The sequence below is a fragment of the Neofelis nebulosa genome, chromosome 7, assembly GCF_028018385.1.
Source record: "Neofelis nebulosa isolate mNeoNeb1 chromosome 7, mNeoNeb1.pri, whole genome shotgun sequence".
Lineage (NCBI taxonomy): Eukaryota > Metazoa > Chordata > Mammalia > Carnivora > Felidae > Neofelis > Neofelis nebulosa.
Genome location: NC_080788.1, coordinates 52,566,963 through 52,587,350, shown reverse-complemented (window position 1 = coordinate 52,587,350; position 20,388 = coordinate 52,566,963). Strand labels below are relative to the sequence as shown.

At 38.1% G+C, this 20,388-nt stretch overlaps 1 protein-coding gene across 5 annotated transcripts in view; it reads right to left on the bottom strand.

Annotated features, from left to right (window-relative positions):
- Positions 1-20,388, bottom strand: part of MYO5A (myosin VA) — a 195,395-nt gene that overhangs the window by 69,188 nt on the left and 105,819 nt on the right. For all 5 annotated transcript variants that reach the window (XM_058737701.1, XM_058737700.1, XM_058737702.1 and 2 more), the window contains exons 10-16: positions 14,357-14,622; positions 13,646-13,727; positions 8,695-8,835; positions 6,736-6,861; positions 5,427-5,510; positions 2,001-2,162; positions 422-519 (exon numbers count right to left, since the gene is read on the bottom strand). In XM_058737701.1, the coding sequence (XP_058593684.1) occupies positions 422-519; positions 2,001-2,162; positions 5,427-5,510; positions 6,736-6,861; positions 8,695-8,835; positions 13,646-13,727; positions 14,357-14,622 (959 nt within the window). The remainder of the gene's footprint in view (positions 1-421; positions 520-2,000; positions 2,163-5,426; positions 5,511-6,735; positions 6,862-8,694; positions 8,836-13,645; positions 13,728-14,356; positions 14,623-20,388) is intronic.

Sequence of the window (20,388 nt, the reverse complement as noted above, 5' to 3'; positions counted from 1 at the left end):
GTAGACATTCTCTGATGGCGTCAACAGTTGAAAAGTAGCAGAGAGAACTGTGAACATTCACCAACGCAGCCTTATCCAATCCAGCTCTGGAGTTAACTAATGCCCAAATTAACAAAGCCCAGAAAGATCTTGAACTAGAATAAATTCAAAACAGAAGGTAGAACTAGGAATGCTTGGTTGACCTCAACTTCTAAAATCTTTAAAAGACCACCTGCTGATTTACCGCTAATTTGTTATCGTATTCTCAAAGGCTACACTTGATCTTAGCCAAAAGGCCGAGAAGCGATATCAAAGGGAAACAAAAACTAAAAAACAAAAACAAACAAACAAAATTCACCCAAATATTTTTTTTCCTTATGTTGGTATGGAAATCCTTATGGGAGGTGAGCCCTTGTTAATTTAGTAGTTGGGAAATACTTACGTGAATGGGAACTTGAAGTCATTAGGCTTAATACAGCGCACATAGTGAGGGGTAGTGGCATTGAGGGTCTCCATAAGCAGGTGAAGGGAGTTTCGGAACTGCATGGAAAACAGAACAGAAAGGGACATCAAGGTTTTGTCAAAATCAATGATGATATAAAACAATTAAAAAAATTTTAATGACACTATGGGAGATGATTTTGCCACCTATGAATTTGATCCAGCCTCAAAGGGGGGCTGCTACTATTTAAGAATACAGGGCTTTAGGTTAAGATTTGCTTAAACTCTGCCATTTATACAGGCTTATTCTACTAAATATACATTTGTTCTCCTCCCACCACTTTTCCCTGCCACTCCTTTTTTACAGACTTATTTTCTTAGAGCAGTTTTAGGTTCATAGAAAAATTAAATAGAAGATACAAGGATGTGGGTGCCTGGGTGGCTCAGTTGGTTAAGCATCTGACTTTGGCTCAAGTCATAATATCACAGTTTGTGAGTTCAAGTCCTGTAACGAGTGAGCTCATGCACCACTTCAGGTGAGCCCCGCTTTGAGTAAAAACACGAGCCCCACTTCAGGTAAGCCCCAAATCTCTCTCTCTCTCTGCCCCTCGTGGGATTTTTCTCTCTCTCCCTCTCTGCCCTTCACTCACTTGCACATACACACACACACACTCTCTCTCTCTCTCTTAAAAAAAAAAAAATGCATTTTCCATATATCTCCTGCCCCCACACAGGTACAGCCTCCCCCATTATCAGTGTCCTCATCAGAGTGGTATATTTGTTACAACTGATGAACCTGCTTTGACAAATCAGTCACCCAAAGTCCATCATTTCCATTAGAGGTCACCCCCACCCCCACCCTTTGAACACACACTTCTGTAGCTTTTTGTTGTGAACTTGGAGTTTTGACTAAAAACATAACTTTTCTTTAAGAATATTAAATCCATTTAATTATGTATAGTGGAAATTCTGCTGCAAGATACTAATAAAGAAGCAGAGGACTTACAAGAGCACAGGAAGTGAGCAGGAGGATGGGGGCGTACAGCCACTTTGGAGTTACCATTAGGGACACAGGGTCAAGCCTGGAAGCTGTGGTCCTGTCTCAGTCCCTGTTTCTTATTTTACCTGGGCATAGGGTCCCCCACACAGGAAAGCAAGCAGACTGGCTTCCCATCCAGAGCACCCAGCTTTGTCCAGACACTACATATGTGAGTAATATCTCCTATTCCCCACAGAGCCGAGGACAAAAAAAGGAGAGGCGTCTGCTCCTGCGCTGAGGGAGCCGGTGCTCTGTACAAATCCAAAGAGGAAAGAACCAGAGGACAAACAAAAGGCAGCAGTGGTCTGTGAGGGAGGATATGCACTACCAGAATGAAGACCTAGAGAAAATTATTTGGGGAAAGGCTTAAACAGTCATGGGTCTAAGCCTGGGTAGAGAGGAGCAGGAGGGGTTTTACATGTTCTCACAGTAAAAGCTCTAGTCTCTCTTCACCTCCTCTGGGGTGCTAACAGAAGAGGATCTGAGACTTCAGCTGAGCTTGAGGGGAAGGAGCCCTACAGTGGCAGCTCCCTGAACTCACCTGGTGCCCCACTGTTTTCTTGTGCTCTTTGGCTGTCTGGCCTGGTCTACCTTTGGTCAGCTTTGCAGGAGTGCGGGTGAGGGGCGTGCGCCCTGACGAGGTGGCTGAGGTTGGACTGATGGCCTTCTCATCATCTTGAAATAGTTCTGGTAGCATCTTAAACTGAGTCAGAAACAATAAAAGAAAATTACACTCTAAATAAACACAAATGTAAACCTTCACAGAAACACTGTTGAAGACTTGGAATCCACAGTGATTCCCTTCCTTAAGTAACTCCTTTGAGAGTCCCATTTCAAATATAATCAATATCTGTTAGGAGCTAAAGACAGAAGAAGGTGACACAAATGCTACAAAAATATAGGGGAAAAAAGCAACGATTCTATGACCATGTTTGGGGGAAACAAAATCAAAACTACTCCAGTAACACTTGAAATCCTAATGTACAGGAAATGGCCACTATAAACATATTACTGGTCTTTAATTATTTTATGAGCAAAATACTAATTGAAAGTCCTATCTTACTACCTTAGCTTCACAAAATGTTTTATCATCATGTTTCAACTGTCTATTAATTCAAATGGTAAGCACCAGCTTAAAAAAAAAAAATCACTGGAGATCTCAGCAAGAAGGGTGTCATGAACTAGTTTTTTAATATCATAAGATTGAAAAATAATCATGAATTAATAATAAATTTTAGAAAATAACATAGATTATAAGGAAAAAAGTTAAAAGCCCTGTCCTTGTCCCGTAACCTTTTATATTTGTTTTCAAGGGATTGATAACTTGATTGCATAATTCCTGCAATCAATCTTGTGTTGTACCAGGTTAGCACTATGAAAGACTATTAAAAGATCTAGCATGGGGCGTCTGGATGGCTCAGGTGGTTGAGCATCCAACTTCAGCTCAGGTCATGATCTCAGGTCATGAGTTCAAGCCCCACATCAGGCTCGCTGATGTTAGCCTATCAGATCCTCTGTTCCCTCTCATCCCCCATCCCTTCTCCACTTGCGCTCTCCCAAAAATAAACAAATATTAAAAAAAAAAGATCTGGCACTTAACAAGTGGATGGATGGTATTAGTCAATATGGTTGGGAGAAATTTTACGGAATAAAAGAGACTTCAAACTAATCCACAAGAAAATCTTGATATATGTAGGTATCTTTTAAAGAGTGCCATATTCCACATAAAATAAATCCTTCAAATTATAATTGCAACTACCAATTATTTGTCTAAAATTTTGGCATATCTGCCGAAAAAATAATTTTCTTAGGAGAGCCGTTTCATTAAAAAACAAAATCATGGGGAGCCTGGGTGGCTCAGTCGGTTGAGCGTCCGACTTCGGCTCAGGTCATGATCTCACGGTTCTGTACTGACAGCTAAGAGCCTGGAGCCTGCTTCAGATTCTGTGTCTCCCTCTCTCTCTGTTCCTCCCCCGCTCATGCTCTGTCTCACTCTCTCCTTCAAAAATAAATACAAACATTAAAAAAAAAATCATAAAATTTCATTTGCTCCTGATGTGCATATTAATCATAAGGGTAATTTAGGAAATAACTCATGATGTATAAAACCTATTGTTATATAAAACATATCAATAATGGCTGTTTGCTACACAAATGAATGTATCCTTTGCTTTACAAAATAAATAATATATTTTAGTTTGGTTGTCTATAAACAGGAAAACATGTTGGACCACTATCTTGTATTACAGTGCTAAAGTTGTATTCCAAAGGGGTAAAATAAGAGTTCCTAACAGTTTTGATTTGCAAACCCAAGCTATGTGTATCATACGCCATCTCCCAACTCCAAGTGCAACAATGCTACATAGACTGGAGTCCCTCCAAACAACCCCTCAGAATGCATGGCTACCTTCTGATAATTAAGGATCCACTAGCCAATCAGAAAAGTTAGTCAGAATAAAGCTACAACTGATTACAGGTGCCTGTGAATGTTCCATTTAAGCTAAATTACCTAGGCAGGGTAGTTAATACAAGAATTTCATGGTTTTCATCACTACTCATAAATAGAAATGATTTATAATCTAACTGAATAATATTCAGGGATTGGCACTGTGAAAGATTTTTCTCTTATACATCAGTTCTATAAGTTATAAAGCATTAATGCCCAGTGCTTATAAGTGAAAAACTGACTTTTACTTAGAGTCATTACTTTTCTGGGGATTAAAACTGGAATTTGGTCTTTACATGATCTTTCTATTATCAAAATAATTGAAAGTAAAAGTTTTAATTCTAAAAACAAGAGTAAAAATGTTTACAGAATATTCCACTGAACTTAAAAAGACTCTTAGAATAAACTAGGAAAACAAAAGTGCCAGTCAATAGTCTAGAATGATTCACATGAATAATTTTAGTTTTTGTTTGTTTGTTTGTTTGTTTGTTTACTGAATAATTGAATATTCATTTTGCTGAACTAAGTAACTGGCTTCCTGGTTTGCTCCCCAGGATGAAAGTGAGCAGTGTTCTCTTCCCCAACTTTTCCTGAAGGGAGTGAAAGAGTAGAGGTTGAGACCAACCTAATAACCAATCGACTGCAGTCATCACATTCTCTGCAATCAGGAATATTCATTTCTAACCAGAAAGCACTCTTTCTAGTATATATGCCTATGGAAAATAATTTGAAAGTACTCTGGGCCACACTTGCAACTCCATCTGATCCAAAGATCAATCTCCATCTGGATGGAGTGCTTAAGGCCATGTTTCCAGACCAGCCTTTTAAAATTATACAGCAAAAAAAAAACCTATTTTCTCTCATAGTCTCTCACAATGGCATAAGAGAATCTAGAACCAGTGTGGAGAAAGCAATTTCACATACAACTGAAAGACAACATTGCATAATGGTCAAGAGCACAGACTCAGCCAGACAGCTTGTGTTTTAATTTGACTTGAAAACTTACTAGCTATGAAATCTCTGTGCCTCTGTTCCCTCATCTGTAAAATGGGAGTGATGATATTATCACCTCATTATAAAAATTACATGAGTTAACATTTCTAAGGCATTTAAAACAAGACCTGACACACACTAAGTGTTATGTATTTGATAAATTAAAAACTCACAGTAAAGCTGATTCTGTTAGAAAAATCATCATTATTGTTAAAAGGCTAATGTTTCAGGGTGCCTAGGTGGCTCAGTCAGTTAAATATCCGACTCTCAATTTTTTCTCAGGTCATGATCTCATGGTTTGTGAGTCTGAGGCCCACATCGAGCTCTGCACTGATAGCGGGAAGCCTGCTTGAGATTCTGTCTCCCTTGCTCTCTGCCCCTCCCCTGTTTGCTCTCTATCTCTCTCTCAAAATAAATTTAAAAAATAAACTTAAAAAAATAAAAACCTAATGTTTTATTACTTAACACTTTAAGATTATTAGCGATTAGAGACAGTATATACATAGTTACATGTATATACATAATTACCTTGCTTGATTTCAGAACTTTAATTTGTTCTTCAAAAACCGTGTCTTTATTCTTTTCCAGAAAGCCTTCACACTGGTATTCCACCTGAAAACACATGCAAAATCTCCTTAACAGAACTTTTGAACAGATGTTATTGTCATCGACAACAAAAATGTTTTTTAGCTCAGGCTATATGACTGGCTCTCAGCAAACTGGAATCGGTTTTATTCTAAGAAATCAGTACCATTCTTGGGAAGAAGTACGTGAACTCTAGAGTAAAACTCCTCAAATAGTGTTTTTCTTAGGGAACAGTGGTAGTACTGATTAATTGTGGTCTAATAGATCTTCCCAATTCATGGGTAATGAGACTCATAAGAAGTTGACTCTCATCTCCCATGCTGGCTGAAAAGAGCTCTTCCAAGGCTAACCCAATGTATTTTCTTATGACTGAGATCACCATCCAGGAAGGGTAGTCCTCTTGGGAGAGAAGAGATTAAATTGGGAGAGAGATCAGAAGGAACAAATGGCTGCCTGACTCAGAGCTGAGGTGGAGGCTGGGTAAATACTCGAGAAGGGACTGTTCCTGCTTCCAAAACGCCAACGACTTCAGGCTTCTACCACTCAGGGTGCTCCCCAGCCAATACCGCAAAGCCCTTAGGTGACCTAAAGTCACATTCTTAGGCTTCCAGAGAGGATTAAGGAGATTCAGAATGTCTTCAATTCCTGAAGGAGACCCCAGAAAGCTTACCCCCAATGCCTATTTACACTTCCTTGAAATATAAATTAGTCTCATGGCTCTTGATTTTCTAGGTACACTACTGAACTTGTGAAGCAGCGAGTCTGCGTGCACTGTCAGCAAGGACCAACTGACTCAAACACAGAGGGGGACACAAGTCCACAGGCTCTATTCTGACCCCTCCAAATTTTTCAGCAATCTGAGGCAGCAATCTGTAATCAAACACATTAACATTTCTACATTGAAGTACGTAAATATGCAGCCTTACTGGGATAAATAAATACTATATATAACCTCATGTTAGTTCAGGTCACAGATCAGGTTTAGCCAAGAAATAAATGATGAAAAGATTTTTTAACTTTCAGAGTTTCTTGGTTTGCAGAAGTATACATGATTGTAGACTCATATTTATTTCATGATATAATTCCATCTAGGTGGAAGGAAGGGAAAACTGACAAAGCAACACATTTCCTATAAGGTCCTAAAGAACGCAAACTTCAGCAAAGAAAAAATTGGTATCGCTTGACTATTGATTTTTTTTTCCTCTTTGAACTTAAGTATTCAGAAAGAAAAAAGACAATAAAGCTTCCTTACTTTGTCAGCAAAATGTTGGATGATGAAAGCTTTGTTTGACAGACGGGGCTTTTCAAAGAGTGCACATTTGTTCAAATGTGTGTTGTACAATTTTTGGGCCCAAGTGTCATCTGTACCTTTAGGCATCTACATTTAGAGGAGTTAAGAAGAAAGAAAACCAACAACAGCCAAGGTGAATATTGTTATGAGATTCTTCTCATGCATTAACCAAGAGACCATTTTTTTGCTTTTCCAACAACTTTTATATTCAATTAGGAACTCATTCCTTCCACATTTTTCATTTAGATGCCAAAATCAATTACTAATGAAAAGCATTGATTGAGACCTTCCCACAGGTGAGTCAGCCCAATCTTTGGGCAACTCCATCTGCCTATACCAGGAAAAATAAAATAAATATTCTATCTGTTTTTAACACAACAAAAGCCTGACAAATAAAAGATGAACTACTATGATTTCATGTATTTTTTTAAGTAAGCTATACGCCCAACGTGGGGCTTGAACTCATGACCCCGAGATCAAGAGTCACGTGCTCTAATGACTGAGCCTGCCAGGTGCCCCATATCATGTATTTTTTTTAAGTTCTTAACAGCTGCACAGAGTGAAATATTTATATAATTCAGAAAGGTATAAAATGAAGAGTGATCTTTCATCATTTGCACCAACTTTTTTCTTTCTGACTAAAGGCATGCACACAAATAGGATCATTCTATAAGCTCCTTGCATTTTTTTCTTAATGATAGCATTCTTGTATTTATGGCCACCAGGTTGTTATTCTTTTTTTTTATTATAAAATGGTCACCATTACTTCTTTCACACATATACCTTCAATACTTTTGCAAGCATACTCATAGTGTGAACTCCCAACAGTTCCACTGTTGAGTCAAAAGGTACATGTGCTTATAGTTTTGATAAATATTGTCAACTTTCCTCAAAACTATGTTGTATTAACTCGTGCCCTTCCTCAAGAGTATAGATGCAATAAACATTCATTTGGTATTATCAAGTGAAAGGTATTATCAAATTTAAACTCGCCTATCTTGGGGCGCCTGGGTGGCTCAGTCGGTTAAGTGTCTGACTTCGGCTCAGGTAGTGAGCTCGCAGTCTGTGAGTTCGAGCCCCGCCTCGGGCTCTGTACTGACTGCTCAGAGCCTGGAGCCTGTTTCAGATTCTGTGTCTCCCTCTCTCTCTGACCCTCCCCCATTCATGCTCTGTCTCTCTCTGTCTCAGAAATAAATAAACGTTAAAAAAATAAATAAAAAATAAACTCGCCTATCTTATGGGTAAAAAGCATCCCATTTTTGTTTTCATTTGCATTTTTTAAATTTCAAGTGAAACTGAGCATCATATTCATTCTTAATGTTGTAGGAAATCTGGATGCTTAGGAGAACCAATCTATGGTAAGTTGTAACTTATGGCATACAAACTACAGAGGAGTTAAGAGAAAGGATAGGTTATTTGTCTAAGATCACTCAGTAGTAAAGCTGGAGATCCATTATTTTCCCAGTATATTGTGTCTATAAATATTAAAGCTAAAACTCCCTTTCTACCATATCAGTAGTAAAGAATAAGCAATTTTTAAATCACAGATATTTAGGACTATTCAGAATATCTTTTGTACAATTTCTTGCATTTCTTTAAATATGTCATACTGCTGAACAAAAATACCAAATATAAGCATACTGAAAACAGAAGTGGCTAACACTGGGTAGTAGTTATATCTAATGTTAATTTTTCACACAACTTAGAAGCAGCTGAAAAGAGAAAGGAAATTCTCCAAGTTTCAATTGTAGTTAGAACCATTTGGGCCTAGTGACTCTTCAAAAAGCTAGGGTGACACCCCCCTCCCCCACTTGCCACGGTGGCACCTCATGGTATACTAATGAATCTCTGCTTAAACTCATTTAACTTCAAAGACATACCTCTTCTGATAGACTGGGTACATCAGAAAACCATATTTACCTTGCATTCCTCATCCAGCAAATCTAGAATACCTAGTTTAGATTCTATAAGATTAATGCAAGGCTGATTATCATAAAAATCTATGAGTGTCCATGGAATTTGTTCCTTCATATATTCTTCTTGTTCTAATTTGAAGACATGCTGAAATGAAAAAGAAAAACTGGTATTACTGAATCATTATAAATAATGTTAGTCAAGAAAAAACATTTATAGAAAACACTCTAAGAGGAAATCTGACAATTTGAGATAGTCCATGGCTTCCAATAATAATTTCATAGGAGAAACATGATTTACACACAGAGAACAATAATAAGAAGCAAATAAAAATGAGAGACAGTAAAATTTCAGCTGTAAACGATTCTTGGTGAACAAGTAAATCTAGATATGTGGATGTGTTAAATAGCTGACAAATGTAGCAGTCTTTTTATTTTTTATATGTATACATCCAACACTGCACAATACACTTTTTGGCCTCAAATTATTGCACAGTGCTTCTAACAATGCCGTAGCTGGCTTGAACAACCAACCATGCAGAGCAGATGCCCCTTAGACTACTAAACCACACTGGGCGATGCTTACAGCATGGGGAAGTAATGCTCTTAAGGGACGGTGATATTGAAGTTCATGTGCCTCAGAATTAGCTAACAGTCTTTTGTGTCTGCCTCCATTATTTTCCACATCAGGGAATCTACAGCTCACTTTTCTAGATTCTACAGCCACTGCTGCAAGCAGCTGCAACAAGTAGCAAGGTACCACTATTTCCGCTAAAGGCATTGGCCACCAACCTCACCACTGCTTATCTTCATTCACTCGTTCAGACAAAAATAAGTATCCACCTTCTCTATGTGCAATTACCACACACCATTAACAAAGTAGACACGGGTTCTGCCCTCACAGAGTTTGCAGACTAGTGGAAAATCAGACAGAAATCAAATAATCACATGGGATCAGAAACTGTAGTGTTACAAAGGAAAAAAATTCAAAATAAGGGAGCAAGAGTCCTCATCTAGTTTGGACACGGGGTGGGGGTGGGGGGAACACAGGAGAGGGGAGGGAATGCTTTCCTGAGGAAAAGCTGCTGTGTGACATGAGCTCTGCAGATGAATGGTAGTTAAGTTAGTCTAGGCAGAAGGGCAAGCCAACCACTGGTACAGTTCTTGCTTCAGGCTTCCCAATGCAGCAACCCACAACTTCTAGTCTTTCTAAGATGTTAATGGCCTTGACTCATTCGTTGTTGGGGGTTTCTGCTTTCCTTTGTCTCTTTTGTGTCCCTTGTTCTCTCGTACATCTTGATGTTTTTTTCCGGAAAGAATAGCCCTCTGTGGCTATGTCCATACAACATATTTTCTAGGACCCCAAACCCCATGAAACTTAGGTGTCACTCTGATTTCTCAAACATATTCTCCTTATGCACCTGGAATTTTTTCACTTTATTCTGTACTTGTTATAATGCCCTTCCTGGCTCACCTGCAGCATTTACCAGCTGCAATAGGCTTTAGTAATTAAAAAAACAAACATCCATAGGAATATTTATGTCATGTTAATCAGAAAGTAAATTTCTTCTGTTCTTTTGATGAATGAGAAGGCAAATGGGGCACCAGGTGTCAGCAGGATACCCTGACTGATGGTACCAATATTTACCAAAACAATGAGCCATGTCTTTTTTTAATTCAATAATGTATATGCAGTCTCCACAATGACAACAGAAACAGTGCTCCAGATTTTAAATAGAGCTTGTTTCTCTTCCATATCTCTCTGCCTAATTTGGAAAAGTCCATGAGGCCTCAAAAATTTTAGATACTTAGTTGTCAAAAAGATAATGTTGGCATGAGGTTCAACACGGCGAGAGATCCTTGGTCAAAAAGTAATGCCTCCAAGCACTAAACATGCCAAACACCGTCTTTCTCACACCCAGTGCCCCACCCATAATCCCTGCCAAGGGAGTGGCCCAAAGCAGACAAGTTCTTCACTGTGAGACCCCAAGTTCCTAGTCACAGCTGGTTAATTGCTAGAGATCTCTGAAGAAGAAATGAACAAAGTTAATCAGAATCTCTTCCTCAGCTGTTAAGAATTGGGAAGCAGGCAATTAACAGTGTAAGCTGAGGCTGAAAGAAGTCAAGATGAATGGGAACTAAGCGAGTTAAGAGGATGAGAGGAGCAATACAACCACTGGTGGATTCACAGGAAGCTTGAAGTAAGTGGGGAGGAAATATATACAGAACAGAATGGAAGAATATGCCATCTGATAGTAAGAGGGAGTGGAGCAGCTGTGCAGAGAGAAGCTAAGATGCAGTATGGGGTGTGTGTGTGTGTATGAGAGAGAGAGAGAGAGAGAGGGAGAGAAACAGAGAGAGAAGAAGGAGAAACAGATCAATAGAGACAGAGGGAAAGAGAAAGAGAAACAAGAGAATCAGAAACACACATGCAGAGAGAGGGCATCCTTGAGAAATAGACAAACTAGCCAGTCCCTAATGAAGGCCGGTGTTGGTTCTTTGTATTTCTAGTCACGTTGTGCCAAAACATACTAGGAAAGAGCAGAGGCTGTGGCTCTGATTAAAGTATTAAGAAACTAAAAAAACAAAACAAAACAAAACAAAGTATGAAGAAACTCAGAATAATTAGTCTCTGATAGGTTTTTATTAATGATCCTTATGCAGAGATGAAAAACACACCAATTATATTCTTATGGAAATAGTCATAGCCTAAGGTTTGAAGATCACTTCTGCATTATTTCCTTGTGCCAAGTAGCTTAATTTGCTAAATAAAGATGGTCCAAATTTTTATCAGAGCATATGCACTATTTTTTTAAAAAATCAAACATTCTAAAGGTTTGGCGATAACAAGCAACAATCCCTTGTCCCATCCCTCCCCAACTCAGTCTCACTCTCTGGAGAAAACCATTTTTAACTCCTTTTGTTAAGCAGTTAGGCAGGCATGAGTGAGAAGAAATATAGCAGATGCTAGCCACAGGCTCAGAGCCACGTCAGAGGGTTAAGAGCTACCTTCAGAGCCACCTCTAAGGGGTAACAGAACAGGAAAGTCCTAGCCACAGAGTGGGCTCAAAAGCCATAAGGGGACTTTCAAGAATGGAGCATGCACACAAAAGATGCAACTTGCCCTTAGGTTACACAAAGTCACAACAAAGCCCATTGGAAACTAATAAATATATAATACAGAAAAAATTAGAAGGCATCATGGGTAGACACATGCGCAGATGCCAGAATGTTATATAAACCACCGGTTGTCCATCAAAAACGTCAAAGTCAAATTTACATGTACACAAGGCAGACTTAAAAGGATGCAGCTGGAGCTTGTCAGGGCCATTGCTACTGTTGCTCTGGCAGTGGCCCACTTTCTCTCTTCAAAGTGTACTGTACTTGGGGCGCCTGGGTGGCGCAGTCGGTTAAGCGTCTGACTTCAGCCAGGTCACGATCTCACGGTCCGTGAGTTCGAGCCCCGCGTCAGGCTCTGTGCTGACAGCTCAGAGCCTGGAGCCTGCTGTGGATTCTGTGTCTCCCTCTCTCTCTGCCCCTCCCCTGTTCATGCTCTGTCTCTCTCTGTCCCAAAAATAAATAAAAAACGTTGAAAAAAAAAATTAAAAAAAAAAAACAAAAACAAAGTGTACTGTACTTATCTACTCAATAAACTCTACCTCCCCATTCTGGTCTCAGGTCTCTAATTCTCTGGTGCATCTGGCACAAGAATCGAGTGACTCGACAACACCTTAGCTGTTTCTTCTGGTACTTAACCTCTAAAGAATATGTTTATCTGCTATTTTTTTATTTATTCATTGGAAAAATCATCTGATCTCTTAATGAGACAGATGAGGCTAAAATCATATATATCACCTCTCCACTGCTCTTCTCCTGTCCTCCAAATATTACTACCTTTAGATCTTCTTTTGATTTTTATTAATTTTATAATTTAAAATAATACCTTTAAACTTTTATTTTTTGTCCTCATCAACTATAGACCATACCACTTGACCTCTTTTATAAGATAAGGATACTAAAGGCTCTTTTCCTGTCATTCAGCTCTCTTCTTTCCCATCTTCAATGTCTATAGGTGGCTCATTTTTAATATCCTCTTTCATCAGTACTAATAACTATCCCTAATCTTGCTCTTAGAACTGTGCCTTGCATCTGCTTAGCACTTTACATATTCTAATTCATTTAACCTATACAACCATGATAGTAAGTATGATCATCATCCCCATTATATATATGATAAGACTAAGGCCCAGGAAGGTCAATTAACCTGCCCAAGGTCCCTTGAGTAATCAACAGAGAATGGGATTCCAATGCAAGCAGTTTACTTTTGGGGGTCTACTTTTTGCTCTTCACTATTATAATCTACCGTCCCTCATTTTTAAATACCTTGAAATCCCCCAATACCATGATAATGCTTGAAGATATTTGACATTACTACTCCACAAGAGCCTCTCTCAAAATATTCCCATTGCCATTGTCCTGGTGAATGTCTCAGACTGCTGAAGAGAATATGTAAAACAGCATATGTAAAAAAATACGTACAAAAGAGAATGTATTTTGATTTTTTATTCTGGCATTTTGCTGATACAGCAAGTAAGAGTTAAGATAGTCCTAACTCCATAGGAACAACACACTGAAGGATATCCTGGGCTCAGAACTTCATACTGCCTATGTTACTACCTAACATACTTCCTGCATACCTCACTCAATTTATTTTGACCAAATTTTCACTATACTCAGACTATAATATAAAGATTACCTTGAATCCTATCTGGGCCATAAACATATTTCTGGTGTTGCACTTACTTATTAATCATAAGTTCCTCATCAGCTCAGCTGTTCTAAACCCCAGATAATAATTGTAATTTACAACTTCACTTCAGAAACCAGACTTTAAAGACAGAGTAAAATTCAAAAGAATAATTTATAGTAGAATATTAGTTAAAAAAGAAAATTCTTACCATATTGAATTGTTGCTGTAGTTTTTCATTTGCATAATTTATGCAAAACTGTTCAAAACTATTTATTTCAAATGTTTCAAATCTGTAAAACCAAAAGTATTGTGTGAAGAGAGAAAAAGAAACAAATAGTTTTTTAAACTATTTAAAATATACACATTAGCAAGAAAGAAATGGGAAATTTTCTAACATTGTAAAACTTTCTTTCCACATCAGTGAAGATAAAGATCTGTAAGTCAGTAATATGGACTCTGTACCCAGCAGACAGGCATCAGCCATGTAGGAGAGAGATTTTTTTTAAAGGTCCAGCATGCAGAGGTGTTCAACAGTTTGAGTTGTTGAGGGCTAATTCATCCCCAAGTGGGGGAACAATCAGAATTACGACAAAGCAATTGCTCCTGTCACTTTACAGATTCACACTCACATAAGAAAGGGGAAATGGGAATAGAGATCTAATAGCTTCTTTTGCAAAACTACACAAGATAATAAAAATATTAGGCATCAAAAAGCACAAGTATACAGGAAAGGTTTTAACAGTTAAAACATGGTGCTCAGAGAAGGCAAATTACCAAATGAAATAAGATTTTTAGAAATGCTCTTCTAATGTTCTTTTCTCCTTACCAGTAGGAGACAGAATCTAATAGCCACTTAGAGTTACTAGGTAATCTCTAGAAAGAAATGTCTGTGGCAGACCACTAAGCCAAATATACTTACCCATATATGTCCAGCACTCCAATAAAAGAATGCTGTTTGACAGCAGAATGGAGGGCTTGATTGACATGATCTACAATCCAGTTAAAGAGCTTGGCATAAATGTGCTTGGCCAAAGCATCACGGGCATTTGTGGCCTGCAGCTTGGATATGGGTTTGATGTATGTCTCCGTGGTGGTAGCCAGTTTCCGATGGCAGAGCCAGTGACACATCTCTTCATAGTCCACACCCATAAGGTCACAGAAGATGCTGAGAGGTTCATGCTTGGGCTGACAAAAGAGAGTGGGTTATTTCCAATAGAATTTACTAGAAAACACTAAAATGAGGTAAAACAAAACAAAACAAACAAACAAACAAAAAAGAACCACAAAAACAAAAAAAACCCCCAGCAACTTCTTTGTTATGAATGTCCAGATCAGTTGAAGCTGATCAGTGATAATCACAATCATCAATCAAACCAGCATCTAGGCAGCATTTTATAGTCTATTTTAGGGCTCATTTCACAAACTATCTCTTCCTTTGTCTCTTCACAGCATTTGTTTGTAACTGTCTTCAGGCACCTTCATTCAGTCAGTTGATCAGAAGATCTGTCAGCCTGTCAACAAATATTTACTGAGTGCCGACGATATGCCAGTAAATAAAACCAGACATGGCCCCTATTGTCAGTCACTAAGGGATATGGATATTAATCAAATGATTGCTCCCTAAAACATAAAATCACTGCAAAGAACAAGGGCACTATACTATGATTCCATGTAAAAAGAGCATGCCCTATTCAAGAGGCAGGGGCCCGTTGCCTTGAGAAACAGAGTTGAGATCTGAAGGATGGGAAGGAAGGCAGTGACTCAGTGAAAGGGTGAAGAAAGGGTCTCCAAGCTGAGGGAACAGCTGGTATACAAATCCTGTGGTTGGAGAGAAACCAGCAGTATGAGAGACTGAAGCTGAATGAGGGAGAAAATGTCTGAGTTGAAACCAGAGAGACAGGCAGAGGCTACACCATGGCTGGTCTTTATCCTGAAAGCAAAGGGAAACTATTGAAGGGTTTGAAACAGGTAACATGCATGACTTCTCAGACGGAAATCTCTTTAATGACTTACATATCCCTATCCCCTACAATGTCTTCTGTAGGCCTTGCATTGAGTAGACATTCAATAAATACTTGTTTAATTTAATCCTTATGAGTGCATTATATTTTTTAACATCTTCACTAGCATGTTTCAACTGAATCTGATGACATTCTCGGAGAATAGGCAGGATGAACATTGCTATCTTTTAACTGAAATCCAAGAGGACAGCTTGTCAAACATCGCGTGGCCAATTTATAACAGGGTTGTTATTAGAACCTGGGTGTCCTAAACCCTCTTGCACTGTTGGTGGGAATGCAAATTGGTGCAGCCACTCTGGAAAACAGTGTGGAGATTCCTCAAAAAATTAAAAATAGACCTACCCTATGACCCAGCAATAGCACTGCTAGGAATTTACCCAAGGGATACAGGAGTACTGATGCATAGGGGCACTTGTACCCCAATGTTTATAGCAGCACTCTCAACAATACCCAAATTATGGAAAGAGCCTAAATGTCCATCAACTGATGAATGGATAAAGAAATTGTGGTTTATATACACAATGGAGTACTACGTGGCAATGAGAAAGAATGAAATATGGCCCTTTGTAGCAACATGGATGGAACTGGAGAGTGTTATGCTAAGTGAAATAAGCCATACAGAGAAAGACAGATACCATATGGTTTCACTCTTATATGGATCCTGAGAAACTTAACAGAAACCCATGGGGGAGTGGAAGGAAAAAAAAAAAAGAAGAGGTTAGAGTGGAAGAGAGCCAAAGCATAAGAGACTCTTAAAAACTGAGAACAAACTGAGGGTTGATGGGGGGTGGGAGGGAGGGGTGCGTGGGTGATGGGTATTGAGGAGGGCACCTTTTGGGATGAGCACTGGGTGCCATATGGAAACCAATTTGACAATAAACTTCATATATTGAAAAAAAAAAAAGAACCTGGGTGTCCTGACACCCTCACCTCCTGACCCTTCCCACTGAAGCAGTCCTTTCCATCTTTCATCTCCCTCCTCCCAAGCCATCAATTCATATACAAATTAGCACCATTACCAACAGCATGCTACAACCCCCTTAACTAAGCAGCTAATTTCATTCATATAAATATGAATGATTTGACAACATTTAGAATTGGATCAGTACTATCTAAACATATTCTATACCATAATATTAGATCAAGGCTATAAACTGCTTTGTTCAAATTTTCTGTAACTTTACTAATTTTTGGCCTTCTTCATCTGTCTCTTCTCTAATAATTGAGAGAAGTCAAAAATCTATCACTATGATAGATATGTCTATTTCATCTTGTGATTTCTGTTGATTTTTGCTTTACATATTTTAAGGCTGTGCCTTTAAGTACATGTAAGTTTGGAACCATTACATCTTCCTGTTGAATAAAATCTCTATCATTACATAGTACTCTATCTCTAGTGCTTTTGGACAAAGTCTATTTTGTCCAATATTGATACAGGCTCTGCCATTTTTCCCTAGTTATTATGGCGTGTCTTTTCTAAACTTTTAATTTTCAAACTTTCTGTACCTTTATGTTTTAGGAATGCTCATTTCAAAAGTATATAGCTGAATTCTTAAACCAGTTATTGTTATCTAGCACTCTAGTTGTAGGTTTTTCAGGGGAGCAGGGGCTGGTGATTCATTTTATTTTTTTAACTTTTTGTTCTGAACTGGTTTTATTTATTTTTATTTATTTATTTTATTCCTGGATTCCTGGTTTTATTTTTTATTTTTCTAATATAATTTATTGTCAAATTGGTTTCCATACAACACCCAGTGCTCATCCCAAGAAGTGCCCTCCTCAGTGCCCATCCCCCTGTTCTGAACTAATTTTAGACTAACAGGAAAGTTACCAGTGGTAGGAAGAATTACCTTCACCCAGATTCCCTAAACAGTAACATTTTACCACATTTGTATCATCCTCTCTTATATACATGTACATACACATTAATTTTTCAGAACCTTTGAGAGCAAGTTGCAAACATGATGCTATTTTAGTACTAAATATTTCAGTATGCATTTCCTAAAAACCAAAGATATTATCTTATATAACTATGGTATCATGAAAAAAATTTGAAAATTAGCAATGATGGAACCCTATTATCTAACCTATAGATCTAATTCATTCCTCCCTGATTGATCTAATCAATCTCTATGCAGGGGTGGGGGAGATATTTTTATAGTCTAAGATCCAGTTTAAGTTCATACACTGAATTTGGTTGCCACGTTTCATTAGCCTCCTTTAATCTGAACAGGACTTTGTTCTTTTTTTTGTCTTTCATTTGTGACCTTGACATTTTTGAATAGTATATCCCTCAATGTGGGTCTGTATGATGCTGCCTCATGATTAGATTTGGGTCATGCCTTCTTGGCAGGAATACCAGAGAAGTGATGTTACCCTCTCAGTGCACCATATCAGAAGTTATATGATACTGAACAGACATTTTTCCAAAGAAGACATCCAGATGGCCAATAGGCACATGAAAAGATGCTCATTATCACTCATCAGTAGGGAAATGCAAATCAAAACTATAATGAGATATCACCTCATACCTGTCAGAATGGCTATAAATCAAAAACAGAAGAAACAACAAGTGTTGGCAAGGATGTGGAGAAAAATGAACACTTATGCATTGCTGGTAGGAATGCAAACTGGTGCAGCCACTGTGGAAGACAGTATTGAGGTTCCTCAATAGTTAAAAATAGAACTACCCTATGATCAAGCAATTGCACTACTATTTACCAAAAAAATACAAAAACACTAATTTGAAGGGATACATGCACCTCTATGTTTACTGCAGTATTATTTACAATACCAAAACTATGCAAACAGCCCAAGTGTCCATCAACTAATGAACGGATAAGGAACATGTGCCACACACACACACACACACACACACACACACACACACACACACTATTACTCAGCCATGAAAAAGAATGAAATCTTGCAATTTGCAACAACATGGATGGAGCTACAGAGTATAACACTAAGCAAAATAAGTCAGTCTGAAAAAGACAAATGCCACATGATTTTACTCCTATGTGGAATTTAAGAAACAACAAATAAAGGTAAAAAAGAGAGACAGAAACAAGCCAGAACAAACTGATTATCAGAGGGGAGGTGGATGGGGGGATGGGTGAAATAAGTGATGGGAGTTAAGGAGTGCACTTGTGATGAGCACTAGGTGTCATATGGAGGTGTTGAAGGTGTTCACTATATTGTATACCTGAAACTAATATAAAACTGTATGTTAACTATACTGGAATTAAGATAAAAAACTTAAAAACATGTTCACTATAAACTACAAACCAGAGAAATAAAGAAATACCTTTAGAGGATTTTTAAAAGCAAATGACAACAACAACAAAAAGAATAAAAAGTAAGTTAAATGATGTTGTTTGGTCTCATTACTGGTCTTGTCAACTGTGGTCAGGAGATTAAGGAAATGTCTGCCAAGTTTCTCCACTGTAAAGAGAGCTATCATTACCTCTGTAACTATTAAGTATTTTGTGGGGAGTTCTGTCTTTTCCAGCCCAATACACTATTCATTATTATTACTGTTTAATTAATGAAATTTTACCTACATTTGCACATGCTTTTCTAGTTTATTGATCCATTATTTATTCTCTGACTTTAGATCTTCTACTTGGGATCACTTTCCTTCTGCTTAAACCACATCCTTCAATATTTCCTTTAGTGAATACCCTGTTGGTGACAAAATCTCCCAATTTCTATTTGTCTGAAAATACTTCTTTTTTTCCATCATCCTGGAAAGATATTTTTACTGGATACACAAATTAGGTTAATAGTTACTCTAGAACACTGAAGACTGTTTTCTGACTCTTACTGCTCTAGTTAAGAAGTGAGCTATGGGTTTAACTGCTATTTCTTCAAAAAGTAGTATGTCTTATCTCTTCCTATTTTAAGATTTTTCTTGGGGCACCTGGGTGGCTCAGTCGATTAAGGGTCCGACTTTGGCTCAGGTCATGATCTCACAGTTCATGGGTTCGAGCCCCACATGGGGCTCTGTGCTGACAGCTCTGACCCTGGAGTCTGCTTCGGATTCTTACTCCCTCTCTCTCTCTGCCCCTCCTCCACTTGTGCTGTCTCTCTCTCTCTCTCTCTCTCTCTCTCTCTCTCTCTCTCTCTCAAAAAGAAATAAACACTGAAAAATTTAAAAAGAAAAAATTTTTCTCTCTGCCTTTGGTATCATTATAGAGAGCCTAGGGGTGACTTTCTTTTTATTTATTCTAATTTATTTATTCTAAGTCTGATTTTTTTAGACTTTCCAAATCTGAGATTTAGTGTCATTTTCACAATTTCTGAAACTTATTAGTAATTATCTCTTCAAGTATTATATCTGCCTCATTCTTCTTTTTTCCTGTAGGAACTCTCATTGGATTAAAATTAGATTTTAATACTCTATCCTTCATCTCTCCTGTTTTAAGCGCTCCATCTCTGAGTCCTGTCATGCATTCTGGAAAATTTCTTTACATTTCTCTTCTAGCTCATCAGTTCTCTCCTCAGTTGTGTCAAATTTGCTATTAATTACTTTTGGCATTCCAAATAGGTCTGACTCTTATCTGTTGTTTCACCTAGCTCCTTCTATTTTGTTTCCTTGTGGAATTTGTGATTTTTGACTGTGAGCCAGTATTTCTTGTAACTTTTCTCAGGGGACTCCACTAAGGCCTGGTTTGAAGGTGGATCATCCAAAGTAGACTTGCATGTGCTTCTGTCAGCCATCTAAGGCACCATCAGTCCAGGACCAATTTAAGCTAAGTTTTCTATATTTAGCTTTCTGGAACCATCTAGGAATTACAAAATCAGTCTGGAAGGAAGTGTGAGGGTCAGTTCATTGTTGCAAATCTTTCGGGAACTATTTCTCCTCCTTCACTTAGCACCAAGGCTTGCTCAAACCAGTTACCTTTTCTTTGTACTCTTGGAATAG